Source organism: Episyrphus balteatus, chromosome 2 (assembly GCF_945859705.1).
Source record: "Episyrphus balteatus chromosome 2, idEpiBalt1.1, whole genome shotgun sequence".
Classification (NCBI taxonomy): Eukaryota; Metazoa; Arthropoda; class Insecta; order Diptera; family Syrphidae; genus Episyrphus; species Episyrphus balteatus.
Window position 1 is genome coordinate 38,162,306 of NC_079135.1, and position 25,193 is coordinate 38,187,498.

Consider the following 25,193-nt stretch of genomic DNA (forward strand, 5'->3'; position numbering starts at 1 on the left):
TAGTAAACTACTAATTGTACTTTGCCACCTCCCAAAGGAATAGGGTTTATGTTAAAATAGCCAAAACTATACATGAACCAATGTTGAAATGGGCAATTAAAATTTCTGAACCAAGTCTGAACCACATTTGTATACAACTGGCTCTATGAGAATTCTCATTTCACTTCAACTTAAAAAAAAAAAAGAATTCACATCCAAACGGCACCTTAAAATCCATCACATCCATTTGCCATAACACCTACTCTACGAACACAGCCAAACACTGCCAATTCTACAGTTTGACCACCACTGTGATCTACAAAAGTGGCAAAGAAAGCAATAGCGGCGAAGATGAAGAATAGAAAAAAAAAATCTCGCCAAGTGATGTCGTCGTGTTAATTTTTTTCCAAAATAAATGTTCAAATTTGCATTTCAATTAGAAAAAATATCTTCAAAAAAACTACATAAAACTCTCCCCAAAATGGATCCCAACCCATTTAACATAAATTTAATTCCATTGTTATGTGAATTCTGGTCAAAAATGTAATCGTAAAAAAAAACGAAAACTTACGAAGACGAGAAAAAAAAATATTTTGCAGGAAAATTGTGAAGTTCCGACCGAGTTCTGTGTGTGTTTTTTTTTTGTATTGTCTTTTTTTTTTTGTTATTTTCCAGAGTGAAAATATTTTTATTTTGGTCATATTTTGTAGAGATTATAAATTCCTAGCAAAATGGTGGTTTCCAAAGACTCCAAAAGAAAGCGCAAGGAGTCCCCGCTCATTGAATCGTCACCAGAAATGCCAAAAAGGTAAGACAAAAAAAAAAGAAAAAATCTAATTGCAAAAAAGAAGAACACATTTGGATTTGTGTAGCGCCCCCAAACCAATTTGAAATCTCTTTTTCTTTGCTGCTGCTTCTGCTGATGGAAATGTCTCGTATTTGTCATATAAGGCGCGCGGAGTGGTGCGGTATGCATTTTTTTGTTGTATTCGAATTATATATGAATTCCCCATATATCGCGGGTGGTAGTGTAGTAGGCGACAGGGAGGACGACGAGGGGCTGACAAGAAGAAACAGCACATTACCTATTTTATAACATAATATTAAAATTTATTTAAAATATTTATAACGAGGGTGTGTCTAATAGGGAACAAAATAATACTAATTGGTGACATTTGTGCATTCTTCCTTGTTTAAAGTTTAATGAATTTATGGAAGAAAGGAAGCATAATTCCTTTGCATTTTGTAAAGCCTTCAACGATTAGTTGTTACTGCAATTTAATGACAGAACTGTATCATCATCTCTCTAAGGTACCTACTCATGCATTCTTTTCTGGAATATCATTTTGTTTTCATAGAAATTGTGGGTTGCAGCATTGCACTCGACTGCACAGAGTTATGAATAAATGTATACGTTAATAATATTGGCTGTGTCTTATTTATCTTACTTCGAAAATAAACTTTATAAGGGTTGGTAGGTGGATACCTATTAAATAATTTTGTATGAACAAAGGAACACTTGCAAATCTATTCTGATCGTTTTTGTTATATTCTTGCCCTAGGAAAATAACAATTCCTAGTTATTGAGATTATCGATTTGTTTTTTTAATAGATTTTTTTCAAAATAGATAAATGTGATTTAAATAAAGTTAATAATTTCATTGATAGTAGAAAGTTAGAAGGTACTCTACTTGCCATGGTTAATTGACTTAAAAATATTCGCCTTCTATTTTTGAATAGTAAAATCAAACCTTCGCAACGCATAAGAATAACAAACTTTTCATTTTGTAGTGATTTCAAGCCTGTACAAAGATCAGAAGAGAATTCTTCTGATAGTCTAACTGACGATTGAAAAATTAGGTTTAATTAAAATTTTTCACATTATCAAAGTTCGGAACTCGGAAGGGACTATTGATATAAACTGAAAATCTTTGTTAGAGAAATTCACATTATTAAAAACAAAAAAAGAATAAACAATCCATCTCTCAAACGTCATACATGCAAGTCTATTTTCAAGTTTTTATTCTAGTCAATTATCCCAGTAGATAAAAATAGATTGGTTCAAGGTAAAAATTTGTAACATGGGTGGTATTTGAGTGGTTAAGAATTTGTGAAAACTCCTGAAATATCTTCGGTCCGCTAGTCCCGTTATAGGGTGTCAAAATTTATTAAAGCTTATATCTTAAAAAGAGTTGCTTTTAGACAAAAAATATATTTTATAAACTTGAAACTGTCTTTTAAAATTTTCAACTAAGATCCAATTTTTCAATAGCCAGATAAACACCAGTTAAGGCTTATTCCTAGGAATAAAAGTTTTTTTTATATTGACGTTTATTCTTCTGATAGTCTAACTGACGATTGAAAAACCAGAGCTAAGACAATACATAATATGAATAATAATAAAACATGAGATGTTTGAAATTTTGTTTTTTTTTTCCAAACGGTAAATGATGCAAGAAAGTTTAAAATGACAATTTTAAGTAAATAAGCACAAGTCGGTGAAAAATATTTGTGAAACTGTTTAAATGTTTCCGATATTTCTTCTCTTTTGCGAGGTATCTTAAAGATTAAGTAAGTATTTGGCTTATTCACTTAAACATTAGATTAAGTAAAATTAGTATTTATCTTTTGGCTCATATTCAAAAAAATGAGCTTAAGCTCTATCTCACTTTTCAGTTCATTTTCTTAGGATCTATCTCAAGGAAATGAGATAGATGATATACATATCTCAAGAAAATGTACTGAAGAGTGAGATAAGAATTTAAACTCATTTTTATTGCCCATTACCTTAAACTTAATATATATCAGTCAATAAATGATATACAGGGTGTCCCAAAAGTAATGGATCAAACGAAATATGCTGATAGGCCAACTTTAGGGCTCTAAGAATTTGGTAACTTGTTCATCCCAAATCCTTACGGTTTTCGATTTAATGCAGTTTTTGTGAAATTTCGAAAAATCCCGACTTTGCAACAGTATTTTGCTTCCTCCGCTCATAATTGATTTTTGTTTTTTACAATTCTTTCACTAAAACATTGCCTAATAATACGAAATAATTAATTAATCAAAATATTTTTCATTTCATACGCCATTTTGCTGCAAATTAATTAACAGTTCCATGTTTTATAAAAACTCAATTTCTTTCTTTTATTTCATAGCAACACCCTGAAAAAAATTTGTATGATGTGGCACTGGTTCATTATTTTGAAAACTTGTCGTGTTATTGCACTTTTAAAAAATGTATAATAATTTCCAAAGTTGAAATTAGAACAAAAGATATTACAATTTGAATGCAAAAAAACAGACGTTTTCAGAGCAAAATAACAAACAAAAATCGAGACATTTGTTCAAAAGGAAATAAACAAACAACAGTCGAGAAAATGTGTTTATTTTTCTTTGCTATTTTTCTCTGAAAAGCCCTGTTTTGTTGCATTTAAATTGTAATATCTTCAGTTCTAACTACAACTTTGGAAACTTTTATACATTTTTGAAAAGTGCAATAACACGGCAAGTTTTCAAAATAATGAACCAGTGCCACACCATACAAATTTTTTTCAGGGTGTTGCTATGAAATAAAAGAAAGAAATTGAGTTTTTATAAAACATGGAACTGTTAATTAATTTGCAGCAAAATGGAGTATGAAATGAAAAATATTTTGATTAATTAATTATTTCGTATTATTAGGCAATGTTTTAGTGAAAGAATTGTAAAAAACAAAAATCAATTATGAGCGGAGGAAGCAAAATACTGTTGCAAAGTCGGGATTTTTCGAAATTTCACAAAAACTGCATTAAATCGAAAACCGTAAGGATTTGGGATGAACAAGTTACCAAATTCTTAGAGCCCTAAAGTTGGCCTATCAGCATATTTCGTTTGATCCATTACTTTTGGGACACCCTGTATGTATCAGAAAGATTTAAACAGTTTTTTAAAGAAGAAAAACAGTTCTTATAGACAAATTATGTTGAAATAAATTACCAAAAATCAAATTTTGTCATTGTAATATGTATTTCAAAAACGGAGGCTAATAGAATATTTGGATCAAAGTTCAGCAGCCCTAAAACCTTTAGAAAAGTATATTTTTGTTCTTGAGGCAAAAAATCTTGGTAACCAGTTTTATTATGTTTGACATCTAAAAGTTATAACCTTCGATATTACCAATTTGTCGAAAAATTGTAGTTTCAAACATTAGAAAAAAAAACTAGTTTTGATATTATGTACCTACATAATTCTAATTCTGGGACAATATTTACGAGATTAAATTTAAAGTTTCAAGTTTGAGATGTAAGAACTATCCTTAAGATAACTTATTTTTGGAAAATGTGCCACTTTGAAATTAACAAAACTAGTTTTGATATAAAACTACTGTTTCGATGAAATTGATTTTGTCTCGCGCGAGTAAGCGATTTCAAGCGATTTATCGCTCAAGCGAATTCTCTAGAATGTTGTGTTTTCCGTGAACGGGTTTTTGATCGCTAGATGTAAACAAAAATTGCTCACCAACACACTCTGTCGCAAAAGAAAGGATAAACTTAAATCATTTGAACAATTTATAGTATACATTTACTTTTTTTCACATATTGTTATACATACATATGTATGCATCTTAATTTTGTTTAAACTTCAAAAATTGAGTTTGAATTGAAACCAAAATTTCAATCGCTTTATTCACTTATAAAAATAAAAAAGTACTTAAAATCCACGACTCTTGTGATACAACTAAAAATGTAAAATGATTTTGTTCCACACAACTATTCCTTAGAAGTCTCAAGAATTTGTAATTTGGTAAAAATATGAGTTATCGAATTAAATCAAATCAAACTCTGATGGTTGTTGGAATGCTACATTCTCGGCTCAATTTTTGCAATAACCCAAAAAATTCCCTGAAAATATGACCTCTTCGTATTAAAATTAAGTACTCGCCCTCCGCGTGTGAAGATTTCACATTTAAAATACACGTAAACAAGAGCTTTAATGTTTCTTGTCTTCAATAAGCCAAAATAAAAAACATTACCTACTCAGAAATAAACGATCTAAAAATGTGCATAATAAACCATTTAAAATGTTGAGCCTTTTGGTTATGTTATGTATGTTTGTATGTAAATTTATTTAGCTTTTCAACTATTTTTTACAAATCATATATATATATTTACATTAATTTTTACTATATGTTATCTGTATTAAGAGAGCTTTTACAGCAAATAAATTAAAAATAAATAATTTAACAATTTTTAAATAATAGGGTAAACTTAATATGAATCTAGTGTTATAATTTGCATTTATTATTAAGTTATATTGCGCCGACTTTTTATATGAGCTATAATTTTTCGTTTGAAAATGTTTAAATTTAATTCAGTCTTTAATTCGTTTGGTAGATCATTGAAGGTTTGAAGTCCTTTGTAGAAAAGACTATTCTGACTTGCAGTTATTCTTGCCATAGGTAGGTAGTCTAAAATCTTGATTATTTCTTAAATTAAAGGGTTGCACATTACCAACATAGTTTAACAAACGTGACAAATAAATCGGCATGAGATTGTTTTTTTATTTTGAAAATAAATACTAAAACATTCAAAAGGATTCTTTCTCTAACATTTAACCACATCAACACATCCAACATATGACATATAAGATATAAATATTGCACTTTAATATGATTCTCATTGCTTTGTTTTGTAGTATTTGGAGGCTATTTAACATACTTTGATATGACAAGAAAATGACAGATGAACAATATTCAAAATGAGGTTTTATAATTACATTAAATATTTGTATTGCACTTATTGTTGATATGTTTTTACGAATTCGTTTAAGTAGATTCATTTTTTTAACAATTTTCTTTTTAATATAATCAATATGTTCGTTGAATGTTAACTTATTATCTATGACAACACCAAGATATTTTATATTTGTTATTACTTCAAGATTTTGACCATCAACTTTTATATTCACAACAGAATCTCTTGTTAAATTAATTAATTTTGGTTTTTGCAACATTAAGTTTTAATCTATTTGCTTTGAGCCAAAAAACTAAGGTTATCTAAATCAAATTGAATTTTCATTAGACCATCGTCTAGGTTGTTACATTTTAAAAACAATAAACCATCATCTGCAAATAATGCACATTCACTATTTCTAAGTATTTTTGTGATATCATTAATATAAATGTTAAATAAAAATGTTCCTAAAATAGAACCTTGGGGAACGCCAATATTGATTGAAACTTCCTCTGATAGTACGTTATTTATTTTCGATGCGATCTGACAGATACGAATCCATCCAGTTTAAAGATTCTCCACGAAGTCCATACTGCTCCAACTTTTCGAATAAGATTGCTCTGTCAACTGTCTCAAATGCTCGTTTTAAATCGAGGAAAACACATATTATATTCGTTTTCGTATCGAGTTGTTGTTTCCAATTTGCGATTACCATATTAAGTGCACTTTCACATGAATGTTGTTTTCTGAATCCGGACTGGTTTTCAATTATCAACTTATTATTTTCGAAAAATGATTCCAGTTGAATATACGCAACTTTTTCAAGAACCTTCTCATAGATAGGGGGGGCATTAATTGGTTTAAAGTCTTTGCACTTTTTTGAATTTTTCACTTTCGGGATTGGGGTTATTTGAGACATTTTCCAAGAGTTTCGGAAATTCACCATCACTAAAAGACTGGTTTATTATTTTCACAAAAGGAGGACCAATACAATCGATCATGTCTTTAAAAATTTTTATATTGATGTAATTAGGATCTCGTTTGTTTTTAATTTTATCAAATACTTTTTTTAAATCAGACAACTGTATACCAGAAAAATTGAAAGCTATAGGGTTTCTTGTAATATAATTTACGAATGGAGCATTAGGGATAGAGTCACTGATTTCTGTTATACTTTCAACAAAATACTTATTGAACCTGTTGGCTATAAATAAATTGTCATTATAATTTACACCTTTAAACATTATTTCAGTGATTACCGATTGTTTTTCTTTGAGAACAAATTGTTTTATATTTCTCCACATTGATTTTTGATCAGATGAACTGTTTATTTTATTTTTGATAAAGTTACTTTTTGCTTTATTTATCTCATACTTGTCATGGTTTCTCAAATGTTAATAATTATGAATACCTAACAACTGCAACGCCGTATTTTCGTTAACAGATTTTTTTAAAAGTGATTAAAAAATCACTTTGAGCATTTTATTCATCAATTTCAGTCGAGACCATAAGAAGCTTTTTCGAGAAAATCAATTATTTTTATTTTTACCATTTTTTTAAACTTATATGAAGCAAGAAATATGCTTGTTTTAATAAATAAATTTGCTCTATCTCCCGTGCGAGAACAACGGTAAGCTATAAGACAATTTTTTATTTGCGATATATGTAAGTAAGTATATCAAGTTTTGCATTCGTACAAAAAAAAAAGTTGAGATAACATTTTTCCATGACATTACGATGGTAGACAATGCCAAAAAAGTGGGTCCCGGAAGTCCGTCTGTCTGTATAAGGAGCTACAGCCTAAACGGATGGACCGATTAGACTTCAAACTTGGTATGTAGCATTTTTTGGAGACTCTCCGGAGGGGTTTTTGGAATTATTTTTTTGGACCAAAAATAACGGTACTTGTCATATACCGATTTTAGTGAAGTTGAAGTTGCTCAAAAACGGCTCCAACGATTTTGTTTAAAAAATTCAAATGTAAGTTTTAACACAAGGTCTACCTTTAATTGAAAAAAAAAATTTTGAAAATCATTATTAACGGTACCTGCCATAGAACCGTTTTATTTTTAAATCCGATTTTTTCCGTAACATCCTATTCAATTTCAACAACGAAACTTTTTGTGAAGAATCACTTATATAATTCAAATATAAGCCAAAAATAAAATTTTGAAAAAAATAATTTTTGGCTTTTTAAAAAAATTTTGAAAAATTTTTTTTTTGAAAAATCAAATTTTCGAAAACATTGTATTTTTTTGAAATTTTGGTTTAAGATTATAAACGATATATTTTTATAACAATATATTTTATTACTATTTTATTAGAAAAAGAAACGTTAATTAAATCAAATAAAGAAATAGCTTATTTTATATCAGACTCATCAGAGCACGACTCGTCTTATCTACCAAACTCTTCTCCATGTGCCTATTCCAATTCGTAATCATCGGCTGGCGACTTTGGCCTGAAACGATCTGGAATTGGGCATCCAGAGTTGTTACAAGATGTTGATTAGTGATTTCTACAAAATGGCATACCTACCAATTTTATTTTAAAACTTTTTTTCCAAGAAATTATTTATAAAAAATTCCCTTATTTTTTAAGCCTGAGCAATGAGCATCCAAAACAGAAATTTAAATCTTACTATTTTAAAAAACAACAAGGTCTTCTTACTTAATTTTTTTGAGTAGTTATAGATTATACTTAAAAACACAACTCACAAAAAAAACATTAATTTAATTGTATTCAATTCTAATGGTATGAAAACAACTTTGATAGCCCAAAATCCAATTTTCCTTAAGAAATTATATACATAAATATTGTGTTAAAGTAGGATGACTTAAAATAAAAATAGATTTACTGCTTTTATTATACAAATATGTACATAAGTGATGTGCGTAGTGCGTATATTAATAAGGTCACTATAACATATTATTCAAAAATATTTTAACTACATATTTGAGTTTTAAGGGCTTCCCAGTTTTCTTTTAGTTCGTATTAGCAGTATCATACAATCATTTTATATAACAATTTTTTTATAATTTCTTTTGCAGGACAAAAGTGCAAGCACAAAGAAAATTTGCTCAAGGACAAAGTGCACCAGCATCATCGTACAGTGCTGGATTGGCTTCATCTTCAACAGCCGCAGCTGGTGTCAGTACATCATTGGGCAATTCATCAACTCAAGAAAATCGTGAACCACCAACAGAAATTTTGCCCAATAAAAGGCCAAAAACTGAAGACTTTTTAACATTCCTTTGCTTTCGTGGAACATCGGCTTTGCCTGCACATTTAGATTTTTTAAATCAAAACACATCGCAGGCTCCAAAAGATGAATCTCAAGATACGAATGATAAATCTAACGAAGATACAGAATCGTCACCAACGACGAAAACAAACGTTCAAAAATCTACAAGATCATCGTCTACCAAAAAGAAGGACAAATGTGCAACAGTTGATGAAAGTTCAACATCGACCTTAAGCGTAAAGAAAACTGAAACCAAAAAATCTACAACAAAGAAAAATGAAGAAACAAAAGATGAAAAGGTTATGGCTTTTGCGGTCAGAAAGAGGGCAGAACAATTACCCGATGGTAATCGTCGCGGGAGACCACCAAAGGATAAGCTCAATAAATCCAATGACGGGAATCGACGTTCCGTCAGAAATAGAGATAACATCAAGTCTTTTGCTGAGCTAGAAGACAATGAATCTGAAACAAATGATATAGAAACAGGCTCTGTAGGCAGTGTGACTAAATCGGACAAAACACCCCAACAGAAGGGAAAACGAGGAAAGCCCTCAAACTCAGCTAAGAAGAAACTGGAAACAAGTGCAACGTCTGTTTCACGTGAAGCTCAAGGCCCACCGATTGAAAAACCAGGTCCAGAAGAACCGGTCTCACAAACAAAACCAACACCCAAAGAAAAACCGGTTATAAAGAGACCGCGCCAAAAAGAAGCTCCCATATTTGTCCCATCACCAGAGCCAACCGGGGGAGGGAGAATGACACGCCAACGGGCATTTTTTGAGCCAGTAAAAGTTATACGTCATGAAGAAAAGGAAGACAATGAAGAAAAGGAAAAGAAGGAGGAAAAGGAAAAAACTGAAGAAAAGGAAGAAGTGCAAAAGAAAAAGGAGCCAGAGAAAACCAAAATCAAAGATCCTACTCCGCCACCGCAACCAGAACCAGTGTCTAATAAGCACGACGAAGAAGACGTTGTCCCAAATAGGGACGTTTTTGATTTTTCTTCAGAAGACGAACAGCCACTGGCAAAAGCTATCAAACTTAAAAATGCAAAAGCGGTCCATGGAAAAAAGTCATCACCAAAAAAACAACCGAAACAAGCTGCCCAAGCTAAAGATGTCTCTCAAAATAAAGAAGAAAACTCTCAAAAGCCTAAACCAGTCGAAAATGCAAAAGACAAAGTAATTGTAAAATCAGATAAAGTAGAAGAAACCAATAATATTACAACTGAGCCAGAAGAAGACACAAAAGTTCTACCCGAAAAGATAAAAAAGCCACCTGGTCGAAAGCCCAAAAAGAAGATAATTGAAGAACCAAGTATTGTGTCCGAAAAAGATTCGAAAGCCTCGAACGAACAAAATAAACAGCAAAAACAGGATAGTGAAAATGATTTAAAGTTATTGCAGCCGACAACAGCAGCAGCTGCCACTAGGCAAAAGAAAAAGCCAACACCAGAAATTCCGGAAGTCGCTGAACCTGAAGTTCGAAGCGCACGACCATCAAGGAAGACTAAAGAAGCTGCAACAATCTATATGGGGATTATTGGACAAAAATTGCAACTAGATGAGTTCGATGACGACGAATTGTCATTAAGCAGCTTTCCCGATCTGCCTAATGTCAAAGAAATGGAAAAAATGGAAACAGAATTAAAAAAGAACGTCGATCAGAATAAACTCCTACAAAAACAGGCAAATTATGTAGTTGACAAGTCTGAAGAGAAACCAACTTCGCCAATAAAAAAGGACACTGAAAAGCCTGCGGCAAAAAGGGGTCGCCCGCCAAAAGGCGCCGCTGCCAAAGCAGCAGCAGTAGCTGCTGCGAAACAAAAACTTACAAAACCTCTTCAAATAGAGGGAATGCTTCGTAAAAGGGAAGAACCAAAACCACAACCTCCAGATACTGACAAAGACGATGAAGATGAAGACTTCCTACTTAATGAAGAGGTCAACGAGACTAAGAGAAAACTCGAAAAAAGCTTCAGTGATTCAGATGACGAACCACTGGCTATCAAATTAACAAAGGGTTCCGATGATTATTCAAAAAAATCCGATAACCCTCCAATAGTAAGGATGCCAAGCATGACATCCATTGAAGAACGAGCTAAAGAGCCAAGACCGGCTCCAAAAATGTTGAATCTTTTACCAATAACAGCCCCAGCACCTACGTTACAATGCAATGTACCAACTTCATCGACTCATCTTAATTCCAGTCCACTCAAAATAGATGACAAACCAAAAATGCCAACTCCTCTACCCACTCCAGTTCCAGCATTTATTCCACGACAACCCACACTAAAAACTCCTCCAGCTCAGACTACAATTCCCCCAATTCAACCAACCATTAAATACCAAACACCTCCAACAACATATCCACCCCCAATTGAAGCATATCCGTCTCCAAAAATAAATCCTAACTTTCTAACCCCAAAGTTCGATCGGAATATAGATAGGCGTATAGTTTGTTTAGACGGTTCTTCTTCGCTGTCAACAATGCAAAGACCAAGTACCAGTTTTCCATCGCCGTCTCCAGTTAAGTACGATATGTCGACTCCGAAAACGCCTAGCACTTCGAATGCCAAGCTTCCTATGGTGCCATCAACAACATCGTCAAATGCTCAGCCGTCATCTGATCCACTTAAGGATGAAATTGGAAGTATTCTTGCTGCAAATCTGATGCCAAGCAAAGAGGAATCAGGTAAAATATTTGGAATCGCCAGTGTGAGTTTGGCTCAAAGTTCTGGGCCGGACAACACAAAGTGTACCTTAGGTAAATGTGGTTCAATCCATAAGCCCGTACTTGGTCCAGTTGTTCCAACTGAATCATATCTAGGCGAACAGCTTTCGAGCAAAGAAAGGCGAAAAGCCAAAGTAAACATGACACACGAACAAATTCAAAAGTGGTTGATAGAATGTTCTTCAAATCCGGATGAGATTCAGGATGACTTGGATGATGATTTTGATGATAATCTCCGTCCAAACATGTTTGCAACAACACCTCCGCCAACAAGAGATGACAAAGAGAGCACTTCATTTAGTTCCTCTTCGAAAACCACAAGAGATTTGGGTAAAAGTGAAAGTGCCTGGTCAGGCAAAGGTCCTTCTTTAAAAGCTACACCTGTTGTAGTACCCAAAGATGACCAAAGACCCGAAGAATGTTCTTTCTCCTCAGATGCAGGAAACAAAGACTTGAAAGAAAGTCCCAAAGACTACCAGGTGCAAAAGAACACAGTTATGAGTAAGAAAAACGATACGATCACAAAATCTAAAGAGAAAATGAAAATGGACAAAGCTAAGCAAGAAAAAGAAACCAAGAAGGTTCAGGATAAAGTCTCCAAAGAAGGTCCTGGTCCCCAGAAGGGTGTCAAACAGCCGAACTCTGCAAATCAACCAGCTACAGCTACTTCTTCTCCGCGACAGCAGAAAAAAACAGAAGATAATAAGAAAACACCAGCAGTTAACTCGCCTTCAACCAAAGGCAGCACGCCAGCCACATCAAATGCAGCGAAAACTCCAAAACGCACAACAGTTTATAACTCAAAACTAAAGGAGACCACAACAACAAGTCATAAGAAGAAAACCCCATTTTCCTATACATTCGGTGCATTTTCGGCAGATAACGAAAAAAGTATTTATTCATTTGACAAAGAGGACGACAACGATGCGAAGCTTCCTTTGTCCAAACCATTCCGACGGCAAAGTCGTCGCGAATCTCATACTGAAGATTCCAATCAACCTGATCAAGTCGTATTGCAAAAAAATACCACCGTCGCCGTTGAGAAAAAGAATGAAAATAAATCACAAGTCAATGTTCCTGCAGCACAGGCTGCAGAAAAAACAAAATCCACAAAAGGTAGCCCAGAAAAAAGCAAACAAAACGCAGAAGCTGCCGATAAAAGTGGCGATGCTAATGTGGGTGATTCTGATTCAGACGTTCATACGTTCTACATACCCCTTCAAGGAGCTGGAGCAAGTGGTGAAGGCAAACCAGACATGATCCAAGGAGTAGCAGTTAAACTAGGACGAGAAGGTCCCGAAGGACCCAATCAGAAGGTTGTGATGCATGCGACTCTAGTCACGAAATCACAAATGGGATCGAATTCAAAACCACTTCCTGATTCAATGAATGTCTCAGAAATTGTGAAAAACCTTTTAAGCTCAAACACTTTGCAAGCAAATAACAAAGATTCAAGTATAGTAGCGCCAATTACGCCACCTACTCCATTCGCCCCAGCGGCGATTAGTTCCGCTTCTGTTGCTGCTGCGCCGCAACAAACTGCGGCAGCAAATGCAACGGCTGGAACATCAGTTGGAAGCTCAAAGAGTGTGCCTGTCGGAACTGTTCAGCCCAGATTTAAGTCAAATGAATCGGGTGCAGCACAGCCGAATCATGCATCCGGCTCGGGTGCTTTAACCCGCGTCAATTCAAATTCATCACTTTTCTCCGGTTCTAATAAATCACGTGGCCAATCAAGCAAAAAGGTCAAAGACGAACCCCCAATAAAAATGTGCAATAATACAGCTTTTCCTCGTCATGATGATCCAACGCAAATGGTTGAAGCCCCAATATTCCGGCCAACGGAAAAAGAATTTTTAGATCCGATGGAATTCATCGATAGAATAACGCCGATAGCAGCACGATTTGGCATTTGCAAAATTATACCACCTGCTAGCTTCAAGCCAGAGTGTAGAGTATCGGATGACATGCGTTTTACGGCGTACAATCAGTACGTCCACAAGATGCTTCACAGATGGGGTCCAAGTACGAAGGAACTGAGTGCAATTAAGAAATATTTAGCAACACAAAGTGTTGTTATGAATCACCCGCCATGGATCGGAGGAATGGAAGTTGATCTACCAAGACTTTATCATACCGTTCAAGAGTTGGGAGGCCTTAAAGAGGTTATTGAGAAGAAAAAATGGACTCGAGTGGCTGAAGAAATGTGCATTCCTAAGTTAGCGCAGGATCGCGTAACAAAGCTCGATGACATATATTGCAGGTATCTCTTACCGTATGATACATTGTCACCAAGTGAACGTCAAAAGCTTTTCGATGAGGTGGAAGCTGATTGGGCGAAGCGCGAAGCAAGAGCTAGACGAAATGCCGACCGGTTTGTTAACACTGAGAGTGTGAGTAATGAAGATGACGAAGTTTCGAGCGAAGACGATGAAGAGTCGGAAGAAGAAGTTGACGGCGTATCCATGGAGTGCATAGTCAAAGGCCGAAGTATGCCTTTGAGTCAATTCTTCCGAATAGCTCGAAATACCATGTCTTTGTGGTTTAAAAATTCAGAGCCTTCTGTGACCGAAGTGGAAGCAGAATTCTGGCGCCATGTTGCTGTTCGAGATAGCCACGTGTGTGTCCATTCGGGATCGATTGATTCCAGTGGCTGGGGGTATGGTTTTCCTTCTCCTGGACCAAAAGGCAAAGGATCTGTGTGTGCTCGTCATCCATGGAATCTTAAAGTGTTAACCAATAATGCTGGATCAGTACTACGTTCGTTGGGTCCGGTGATGGGAGTTACTGTTCCAACACTTCACGTTGGCATGCTGTTTAGTGCGTGCTGTTGGTATCGTGATCCACACGGATTATCATGGATTGAGTATTTGCACACTGGTGCGAGTAAACTGTGGTACGGGATTCCCGATGATCAAAGTGCAAACTTCCGATCGGCCCTAACTTCACTCATCCCAACTCACATTCAAAACAAAACAATCTGGCTGCCCTGCGACACAGTGATGGTGCCGCCACATATGTTAACTGATCGCGGGGTGTCCTTGTGCCGTATAGAACAAAAACCAGGAGAGTACGTTGTCATATTCCCAAGGGCCTACACTTCAAGTGTATCAACTGGATATGTTGTATCGGAAAGTGTCTACTTTGCTACTAGTTCTTGGCTAGAATTAGGAAAAGATGATTTTCGAGTAAGTTAATTTGAAATTTACCAATTGGAATATATACAAAATTGTATTGATTTTTTTTTTTTTTCAAGGATATCCACGATAGCTGTGAGCCGGCAATGTTTTCATTGGAACAGCTGTTGTTTGCATTGGCATCTGACCAACGTGTTACGGCTGATGTACTTTCGCAAATGTTGCCTATGATAAACGAGGTGTTTGAAAAAGAAGTTGCCGCTAGGGAGCAGCTAAAGGTAAGAGCAATTACAAGTCTTGAATAATGATACAGAAGTCGACAAAAAACGCCATCAAAGCGTTTTGAAACGTCTTTTGTTTAAAAATTTATTCTTCTTAAGAAAAACAATTCACTTTTAATTTGTTTTAAAAACCTGAAAACAATATTTTTCTTTTGAGAATTATTTAAAATGCATTATCTCCTATTCATAGGTTATTCAAGTATTTTTCAACTTTTGTTTAAAATTGCCAATCAATTGCCATTCTTATAATTTTCCAGGAAGAAATTTTTTTTCTCCCAAAACCAATACCCCAAATTTCTTTTTTTTTTTTTTTTAAAGGAATATTAATGTCGTTTTCGATTGGTTTCACTCAAGGATTCACTCATTCTGAAATCCAATAAAACAGTTTGAATCGTTTCCACTCAATTCTGAAAGTTTGTATCGGTGTTAGTGAATAATCAATTAAAAAAATTTAATTTTGTACATTTATTTTCTATGTATAAGTAATTTTGAGTCGATTCTGATTTGAAATCAAGAAGAGAATTTTACTTCTGAGAAGCGTTTAAGCTGTCATGTTTTTGTGAATAAAACGCTTTCAGAAGGCTTCTGAATGCTTCCGGACGCTTCCGGACGGCCAATCGAAAACGACATAAAATTGTTTTCAACTGGATCAATTTGGTTATGAATTTGTCATCAGTGAAAAGCAAGGTGTTAATATACATAAAAGGTACAAGTTTTTGAGGGATATAAGATATCCCTCCATTGGAGGCGGTAGTTTACTCATGAGTAGATGATCTAGTACATTTACTAATAGAACCACTCATGCTCATGCTTCCCGAGTAGATACGATTTGTATTGAATTCGTTGAAAGTGCGTTCCATTGAAAATCGCTAGTAAACTAATAGAATACTTTGCCCTCTCCCAAAGGAACAGGGTTATTAGAAGTAGATTTTAATTTCATGTTTCCTGTTCTTTAAGAATTAATGAAAAATGAATGAGGTGAAAATTTAATATGTAGGGGAAGGGTGCGAACAGTGAGACGGTGCAAGCAGTGAGACAATCCATTTTTCTCTTTTCTGAAAATAAGCACAGTAACGCTAGTTTGGGTCAAAACGTTTATTTCCCCGTCTGCGTCTTTTAATTTTGTCCCGACTAAATTAAAGCTGTCCATTTTCCCACGCCGTAAAATATCACACAAAATCAGGTGAAAGTAGATTTTGGAGTGTTATAAAAAGAGTGTATAACACAAAAAAATCTGGTTAGTGGACAGAACTTTTTTTTACATATGTATTATATTTATATGTTCTTTCATAAAAAAATATCATTGAATTAGAATTCCTTCTCGTTTTTTGTAATTTTATATTTTTCCGAAAAATGACGAAAAGTAAACAGTGAGACATTAGCTGCGTTCCTTTGGAAATATTTATCTACTTTTTAGTACTTAAAGCTGCTTTGAACTACTTTTTCAGTATAGCAAAGTAGATCAAAGTAGTTTTAAGTACTAAAAAGTAGATAAATATTTCCAAAGGAACGCAGCTATTATTAAAAAGCAAACAGTGAGACATAGGTTTTTTAAAAAGCAAACAGTGAGACATATAGATTTTTAAAAAATCTATTATTTTAGCATGACTTCAAAATGATTTCGTATTGATTTTTCTTTCGTTTTTTTTGGCTTTTTGTTATTTTTTTTTTTTTTGAATAAATGGGTTAAAGTAACATAAATTAATTAAGTATATACTTGTCAATTACCTAATTATTTGACGTTTTCGTTAATTTATTTTTTCACCTAAGAATGTCTCACTGATCGCACCCCTTTCAAACAGTGAGACGTTTTGACTTTTTCTACATTTTAGTCCAATGTGATGCCCTCATTCATTCTTTAACTATAAGTTTTTTTGCAACATTAAGATAAAATATGTCTTAAACTCACTTCAAAGTTTCGTTAAGCTATCTTGAAAACATTCTAAGATATACCAATTTAAAAAAAGGGTGTCTCACTGTCCGCACCTCTCCCCTACTTTAAATTTGGCAACGCAAATTATATTGGAAAGCTCATCCCCTCGAAATCTATTGACAACATGGTTATTCGACCATCATTTCAATAATTTCTCATAACTTCATTGAATATACAGCCTTTTATAAATTTTGAATTCTTATGAGAACTGTAACTATCTTTGCCAACTTTGTGTGTCTTATTTAAAGTCTTTATAATTTTCCATTTATTAATAACATGAATTTGAAAAAGGTTCTAATAAACTATAATTTCACTAAAACCACACCAATTTCAGGCTGCTGGTGTTACATCAACAGAAAAGATCCCAGCAGAAAAAACTACGAAATCCAGAAAGCAGCCCATCGCATCCATTCAACATGAATGCGACTTATGTCGAGCAAATTTGTATATATCCATGGTGAAAACAGACGAAGGAAACATCTATTGTCTACAACATGCCCTCAAAAATCTTAACAAAGGAAACATTCAAGCCAAACAATGTAAACTCATATTCAGCTACAATATTGAAGACATTGAGAATCTTATCAAAACTCTAAAGGATCGACTTGTACAAAAGCGAACCGCTGCTAATAAGAAATCCAAGTAGTATTTAGGGACTCGAAGGCGAGTCAGAAAAAAACTCTATTGAGATCGCAGCACACGGCAATATATGACCTCGTGCAATGTAAATATAACAAACAAAAAAAAAAAACATAATGATGTACTAGTTGGTAATAATTACTAAATCTGTTGGATCACATAACAAAAGAAGTAAGAATACCGTTTATTTTTCTATTTGACTTGTAGATGTCTCTTAGTATTAAGTTATTGTTGTTGTTTGTATATAATAATTTTAATTTATAAAATCCTAGTAAAAAAAAAAGAAAACAAAAAAGCATTTGTTTAAAATTGAAATTACATATTGTCAAGATGCTTAGTCATGTTTGTCTGTAAATTATAAACTAGGTGCGCAAAAAAAACGTAACTTTACATTCAAATCTAATAATAAAACCTATAAAAACAATAGAAAAAAAAAACAAAAGAAGAGTATAAAATACCAGTAAGATTGTTAAAGTAGCACTTTCAGTAAAAACATTTAAAAATATACATATATAAATACACTTGATTCGTGTATAATAGTTTTTAAGATAACAAACAAAACAAAAAATAACAAGAAAATATTTTAATTTCAAAATTAAAAACAAGAAAAACAATTTTTTTATTAAAATTATGAGATAAGTATGGATATTAATAACTATTGATTAATTATATAATATATATAATAACGTATACATATATTCAATATAATTGTGTGTTAAGTATAAATTGAGTTATACATAGCAATACTAAAAAAAAAATGTGGATGCTCTCAATATGAAATTTGAGTAATTATATTTGCTCATATGGCGATGGCGCACCGCTTGTAGATCGTAATGTATACTATATATTATTGTTTTATGTTTACATAATTTTATTTTATATAATACTTTTTTGTGATTTGTGTAATTTTCCTTATTAAGATGAAAAGTCGTGTTTATTTGTATTTCTTTTATTTTTTCTGTTATTCTATTTTTATTCATGAATATATTTTTTTTTTCATAGAAATGTAGGAATTATTCAACAAAGTTCTGTGTATTAACTTGAATATTGAAATAAATATTTGATGTATGTATGGCTATATGTACATTATATACACTTTAATGTAATCTGTTGCGTTTATAATAATTTATTAATTTTTTTTTTCAGGTGTATTATTGAAGACACAAGTTTTTTTTAGGTTTATCATTGATATGAATTTTTGAATGTGCTTCAATGGGCACCAAGCCAAAACCTCGAATCTGCAAAATTGTAGTTTAGTGAAAATGTCTAAAAATGCAGATTTGTGCCGTCCATATCATGCCAAATGTAGAAATGTGGAAACATATATGTACATTGTACATGTACATGCACACGGGATGGGTGGGTAAAAAAAAAATCGAATTTCTTTATTATTTTATACTTCGAAAAATCGGTTGCTAGATACCTCTAGAATATACTCACCAAATATAAGTTCTTTATATTGATAAGAAGATCCTCCCCATCGCAGTTTTCTATTTCTACATCAATTTTATATTTTTAAAAATCATTTGTTTTTAGCAAATCTCTTTACATATTATTCTTGTAGAATTGAATTGATGTATTCTTGAAGGGTCTCAAATGTTCTACAAAAAAGGTCCTTGATAGAAAGCGATTGCTTTAACCGTTTAGGGCCAGTTGTGCAAATGTGGGTCAGCCTCGGCTCACGAATTAAACTCTCCGATTTCGGCGGCCTAGCTGTGGATCAAGTTTGGTTCAAGCATGACATAAATGGATCTTGAACCGGTGCTAAACTGCACCTTTTACACCGATTTTGTAAAACTCAACAAACAAACAAAATTTCAGAAGATAAAAGTTGCTGAACCACGGAGCTGAACCACGGATTAAATATTTGTACAACTGGCCCTTAGAAGATATTCAAACCCTAATGCCCACTGATTTCAATAGTTTTCTTATGACCAGTATTCATTTGGATACGAATATCTTCTAAACGGTTAAAGCAATCGACTTCTACCAAGGACCTTTTTTGTAGAACGTTTGAGCCCCTACAAGAATTCATCTTCCTCATTTGAAAATAATAAATTCTCAGGGCCAGTTGTACAAATATTTAATCCATGGATCAGCAACTTTTATCTTCTGAAACCGGTAATAAGGCTAAGCTTTAGCACTTAGTTCAAAGTCCATATATTATGTACAAATAGACACATTCATACTTGAACCGAATTTGACCCGCTGCTAATCCGCCGAAATCGGCGGGTTTAATTCCTGAACCAAGGCTGATCCACATTTGTACAACTTCGGTTCAAGCATGAATGTGGCTATTTCTACATATATGAACCTTGAACCAGTGCTAAACTCCAGCCTTGCTACCGATTTTAAAAGATACAAGTTGCTGATCCACGGATTAAATATTTGTACAACTGGCCCTCAGTGAACTAGAAAGTTTTGAAAAAGTAAAAATGTGTTTGTTTTTTTAATTTTGACCTCAGATATCTTTCAAATAGTTAGATTAATAAAAAAAGTACACAAGACCTTTTTTGCAGAGCAATCTGTTTCCTACAAGAATAATGTCCTGTCTTACCCGTGTGATTAATAAATTTTTTCAGTTTGTTTCAAACAACAAATTTTTGATGATTTTCTCATAGTTTGCACCTCAAAAATATCTTTTAAACAAGAATATGTATGTTAAGAAATTTGCTAAAAAGTCGAAAGTCGCCATACAAGTTATCGATAATTTGTATGGGACTCATTTTAGCTCGGCTAAAATTTTTCGATAATTTGTATGGGAGATAAAATTTAGCGCGAGCAGCGTACCAGGCTTTAAGGCATAACTACAACGGTCAGTTATTGCAAAAAGTCAAAAATTGAAAATTTTCAAACTCATCTTGTGACATTTTTTACTACCACAAAATTAAAGTTAATGAGGTTGAATGCTTATTTTTTGGTTTAAAAAAACAATTTTTGTAGTTTTTTTTCAAAAACATTTACCGCAAGAAAGAAAAAATTTTTACTTTTGTAAAATTCCCACTTTTCACTTTTTAGGTCATTGTAGTTAAGCCTGGTACGCTGCTCGCGCTAAATTTTAGCTCCCATACAAATTATCGAAAATTTTTAGCCGAGATAAAATGGATCCCATACAAGTTATCGATAACTTGTATGAAAATTTTATCTCAGCTAAAGTTTAGCGCGAGCAGCGTACCAGGCTTTAACACTCCTAAAAATTATCATGATCTTGAAAGTGTGCTATCAGACTTAATAAGTCGGTAGTATAGTATATTGACCACATCGACACACTATATTACCGACTTGTTTTAGTTCCATTTCGTTCCCACTATAGCTGTCATTTCATTTGACAATTCGTATTATTTGTTTTTGTTTTGAAAAAAGTTAAAAAGATAAGAAAAAAATAAATTTTAATTTTCCACTAATATCTATGGTCAAATAGAAAAATGTCCCTCCGCAAAGCAAAATCTAGACAACCGGAAACAATCCGAACTGTTCAAAAAGATCTAACATACACAAATGAGCTAACCGAAGATCTATCCGATATACTGCGAATGTCCGGTCCTCGTAATTGGATAAAATATAATAATGTTTGTAAATTAATTGCCGAAATTGTCTACCATGGATTTGCTACCTGCAATAATTTACAAACTCTTGGTGAAGAATATACTGGTATTTTACAAATTGACTGTAACTATATAAATGCACCATCAAAGATAGTAAGTTGTTGCTTTGAATTTGCATTTAGGAACTTTGACAAAATTAGACCATTTTGCAGCTTAGACTATCAGCAATTATCTTAGAATTTGGTGGTGAAACATTATACACAAAAGTCCTAAACAATCTAGAAAGAAATATTGATAGTAACGAAGATATTTTACCTGAAGCTAAAGAAAAATTAAAAATTTTAATACATTACATGCGAAATTCAGTTTCCTACGTTAAAGCCTTGCATAAAACATTGTTTTATTTGAATTCCAATAAGTATCAAATATCCAAGAGAATAACTGGAATAAATTATGTTCTGATAAGACATTGGATGCAACCCGATCACTCGTTGTATGGCTACAGAATCCTTGGATGGATAACACTTCTTCAATTGGTTATAACTTTTGTTGTAGGTTCGTTTGAAGCGTGGAAGGAGTCACAAAGAAAATCAACTGGACGCAATAGTAGTAGCCAAAAACTGGAACGCCTTTTAGGCACACAAAAATCAAGAGACGCACCTCAGTGTATTTTGTGCCTGGAACCGAGAATCAATACAAGTTTAACTCCATGTGGACATATCTTCTGTTGGCATTGTATACTAGAATGGCTTGACGAGCGAGATGAGTGCCCGTTGTGCAGGGAGAATATAAACAAATCTAATGTTATACAACTTCGAAATTTTGTATGAAAATCTGTTACATTCCTTTGAATATGTTTAATTTTAGTGTGATGGGGTATCTACTATTCACTTTTTTTGTAATAAAATATATTTTGTTTGGGAGACACAAATTTTGAAAAAAAAATCTTGAACAAATGACCTACCTACTCTGCACTCCCAGAAAGAACTAGTCACAGGAGCATACAAAATAAAATACACGACTGGGGTCGCACGTACTTGCTCTTATGGTAAAAGTTACTTTAATATTTAAGAAACTTTTTTTTAGCGTTCTAGTTAAAGAATTAGTGACAAATTTTTGAAAATTTTCATCGTTCATAATCATGTGGCCACCTTCCAGTGGCGTATCCAGAAAAAATGTTGGAGGGGGCTGGAAAATTTTTCAAACATTTTTTAGAGGGTAAATGTGGGAAAAAAATTTCATTTCTTTTTATTAATCTTTCATCGAGAGTTAAACGCTGTGCTGCGGTACTGAAAGTGGTAAAGTAGCATTATACTGCTCTAGACAGATTCGTACTACTGTCTCCTCCTTTCACATTCAGAGTAGGTACCTAGTTTTTTTTCAAAGTTCTTGTGTCCCAAACAGTTTAAACAGCAAGGAGTTGAGTCATCCTTAACAAAAAACTCTTTATTTCGTTCGAACTTTGTCATGTGCTGAATCCAAAACTGTTTACAGATTAATTCCTATCACGTCAAGAGTTTTTGGGCTAAACTAACCAATATTTTCGTTATATGCGGCCATGTTCCGCAATTCGAACGAAAGTGAATTCAAATCACTTTTCAATTTCACGTGAAATGAAATATCAATATTCTTCATTTCAATCGGTTTTGAAAACTTCGAAATTGCTTCTAATTGTCAAAACTGAAGGATCTTCCATTTTTATTTTGTTTCTATTGAAATTACTGCAATTGCAGATTCATTGAAAAAGGCCCCCAAATTCACGAACAGAAACAAAGTGAATTGAATTCGATTAGAAAATCTAAATGAGTTAAAAAATGCAGAACACCTATTTCACTTTCTTTTTTGAAATGCAGAACGTGAAAGTCTCAAAAACTAATTTGAATGAAATTCTTTTTGATGTTTAATTCGAAATATATATGTTTTTTCGTAATATGTTGCTCTTTAATCCAAATCGGAAGCGCAAACCTGTTGACCACTTAGATTTTGAGATATCAAAAATTTCTATTTCCAATATCTTTGAGAAAAATATTATTAAAAAAAAAGTAAATATATGATCCAATACGGCGTTTTGAGAATGCATAAGAAGTATTGCAAAAATTTAATGGTAATGTAATTGGACGTCAAAATACTAAGAAAATTATCTAAAGAATTCGGAATTGGACTAAAATCTGAAAAAAAAAAAATTATTACAACCCTCATCGTCAGCTAAGGCTCTTACTCAAACGAACCCAAACAGCCGTTTCAGAATTTGGAGGGGGCTCGAGCATCTGTGATGCCTCTAAATCTATAAGATTTACGAACAAGTTTCAATAAATCATGTACATTTTGATGAAATCAGCTAAATAAAAACATGATCTTGAAGGCTTGGGGGGGGGGCTTGAGCCCCCCCCCCCTCAATACGCCACTGCCACCTTCTGTACATATAGGGTAGAGTTGCCTATTTTCGGCCGTCTCAAGTTTCCGGCCCCCTTTCGGGAAATCGTTATAACTAGGGATTTCATAGGGTTTATTCCAAAATTTTGCTTTTATGCTGTTCTCTTATTTTTTGGCACAGCATACGAGCGAAAATTTGGAATAAACCCCTTCGAAATCCCTAGTTATCACCATTTTTGAAAGGTGACCGGAAACTGGAGACGGCCGAAAATAGGCAACTCTACCCTATTATAGCTTTTTATTGAACAAAATTAGGAAAAATTAAAAATTTGATATTTTTAAGGAATTTCACCAATACATAGTGTAAAAAAATAAAATCTGTGTTTATAATTAATTAAACATTGTTTTAAATGATCTTTTACACAAAACCAAGTATGACATTTGATTTCTTATATAAAAAAGAATTTTTAGAAAAAAAATTTGAAAATCGTTAGAGCCGTTTTTTTAGAAAATAATTTTTTATATATAAAAATTTTCAAAAAATGGAAATATAATTCAACACATAAAATCGAAATTTTGATGAAATTCATCATTTTATAGTTTCCGCAAAAAAAAAAATCGGTTGAAATTGGCTCTGTCGTTTACAAGAAATTCAAAAATAAAAAAAAAACCTTCTATGGCAGGTACCGTTAATAACGGTACAAAAACAAATTTTTAATCCAAAAAAGGCTCTTATGTGTAACACTACACACAAAAATTTTAATCAAAATCGCTAGAAATGTTTTCGAAAAAAAACTAACTTTTCTATTTCCGTTATATGACAGGTACCGTTAGTTTTGTTCCTAAAAAAAAATTTCAATTTGTCCTCTAGGTACAGTGACCATCCGTCGCGGTTTACCCGGGACTGTCCCGTATTTCTACAGCTTGTCCCGGGTTTTTATTTAAGAAACCCGGGACGTATAAGTGTCCCGTATTTTGTAATTTGTCCCGTGATTGTCCCGTATTTGCACATTCCCTGATTTTTGTGTTCAATATTTTAAATACTTTGTTCGGAAAACAAGAAAACAGTGCTTGGAAATTAAAATTTTTCTAGTACGCTGCTGAAGCAAAACTAAAAATTTTCTAAGTCTTCGTTTGTATGAAAATTTTCGTTTTTCCTCTAGACTAGGCTTTAGTTTTTTTTTTTAATGTTCGTCAATTATTTAGTTCCAGCTTTTGTTTATCAGGTTGGTACACCATTAAAAATGTTTTCGAATAAAGAACAACATATGGAAGAGTAAAGAACCCAGATAAGTTTCAAAACTTTTAAGGACATGTTAAAAGTTGTGTTAAGGTTCATACAATTTCAAAACCATTTAAATAAAAATGTTAAAAAACAGCTCTCCCGATTTTGATTAAAAAAATATTTTTTTAGAAGTTATTAACAGACAATATTAAAAAACCATTTGCTTGATTTCTGATTTCGTAAACGATTTAAATGATTTCAACAAAAACGCTCCCATAAAATCGTTTAGGAAATCTTAATATCAAAAAAGGAAAAATTATGAAAACTCATTTAAAATAATTTTAATTTTTTTTTTTGAAAAATCAATATTTTCAAAACGATCCAACGAATTTT

General features: G+C 33.0%; 2 protein-coding genes across 3 annotated transcripts; both read left to right on the forward strand.

The window, feature by feature from the left end:
* Positions 1-322: 322 nt before the first annotated feature.
* On the forward strand, positions 323-18,763 carry LOC129908679 (uncharacterized). Of its 2 annotated transcripts, XM_055985351.1 has the most exons (5): positions 323-608; positions 690-787; positions 8,744-14,855; positions 14,924-15,082; positions 17,353-18,763. In XM_055985351.1, the coding sequence occupies exons 2-5, from the start codon at positions 711-713 to the stop codon at positions 17,662-17,664; spliced, it is 6,660 nt and encodes a 2,219-aa protein (XP_055841326.1). In that variant the 5' UTR covers positions 323-608; positions 690-710; the 3' UTR covers positions 17,665-18,763. The 2 variants fall into 2 exon arrangements, with proteins under 2 accessions (XP_055841326.1, XP_055841325.1); XM_055985350.1 differs by lacking the exon at positions 323-608 and having other exon boundaries at positions 618-787.
* Positions 18,764-20,982: 2,219 nt separating this feature from the next.
* Positions 20,983-22,133, forward strand: LOC129909879 (peroxisome biogenesis factor 10). Its single transcript, XM_055987007.1, has 2 exons — positions 20,983-21,355; positions 21,415-22,133. The coding sequence occupies exons 1-2, from the start codon at positions 21,083-21,085 to the stop codon at positions 22,030-22,032; spliced, it is 891 nt and encodes a 296-aa protein (XP_055842982.1). The 5' UTR covers positions 20,983-21,082; the 3' UTR covers positions 22,033-22,133.
* The last annotated feature ends 3,060 nt before the right edge of the window (positions 22,134-25,193 follow it).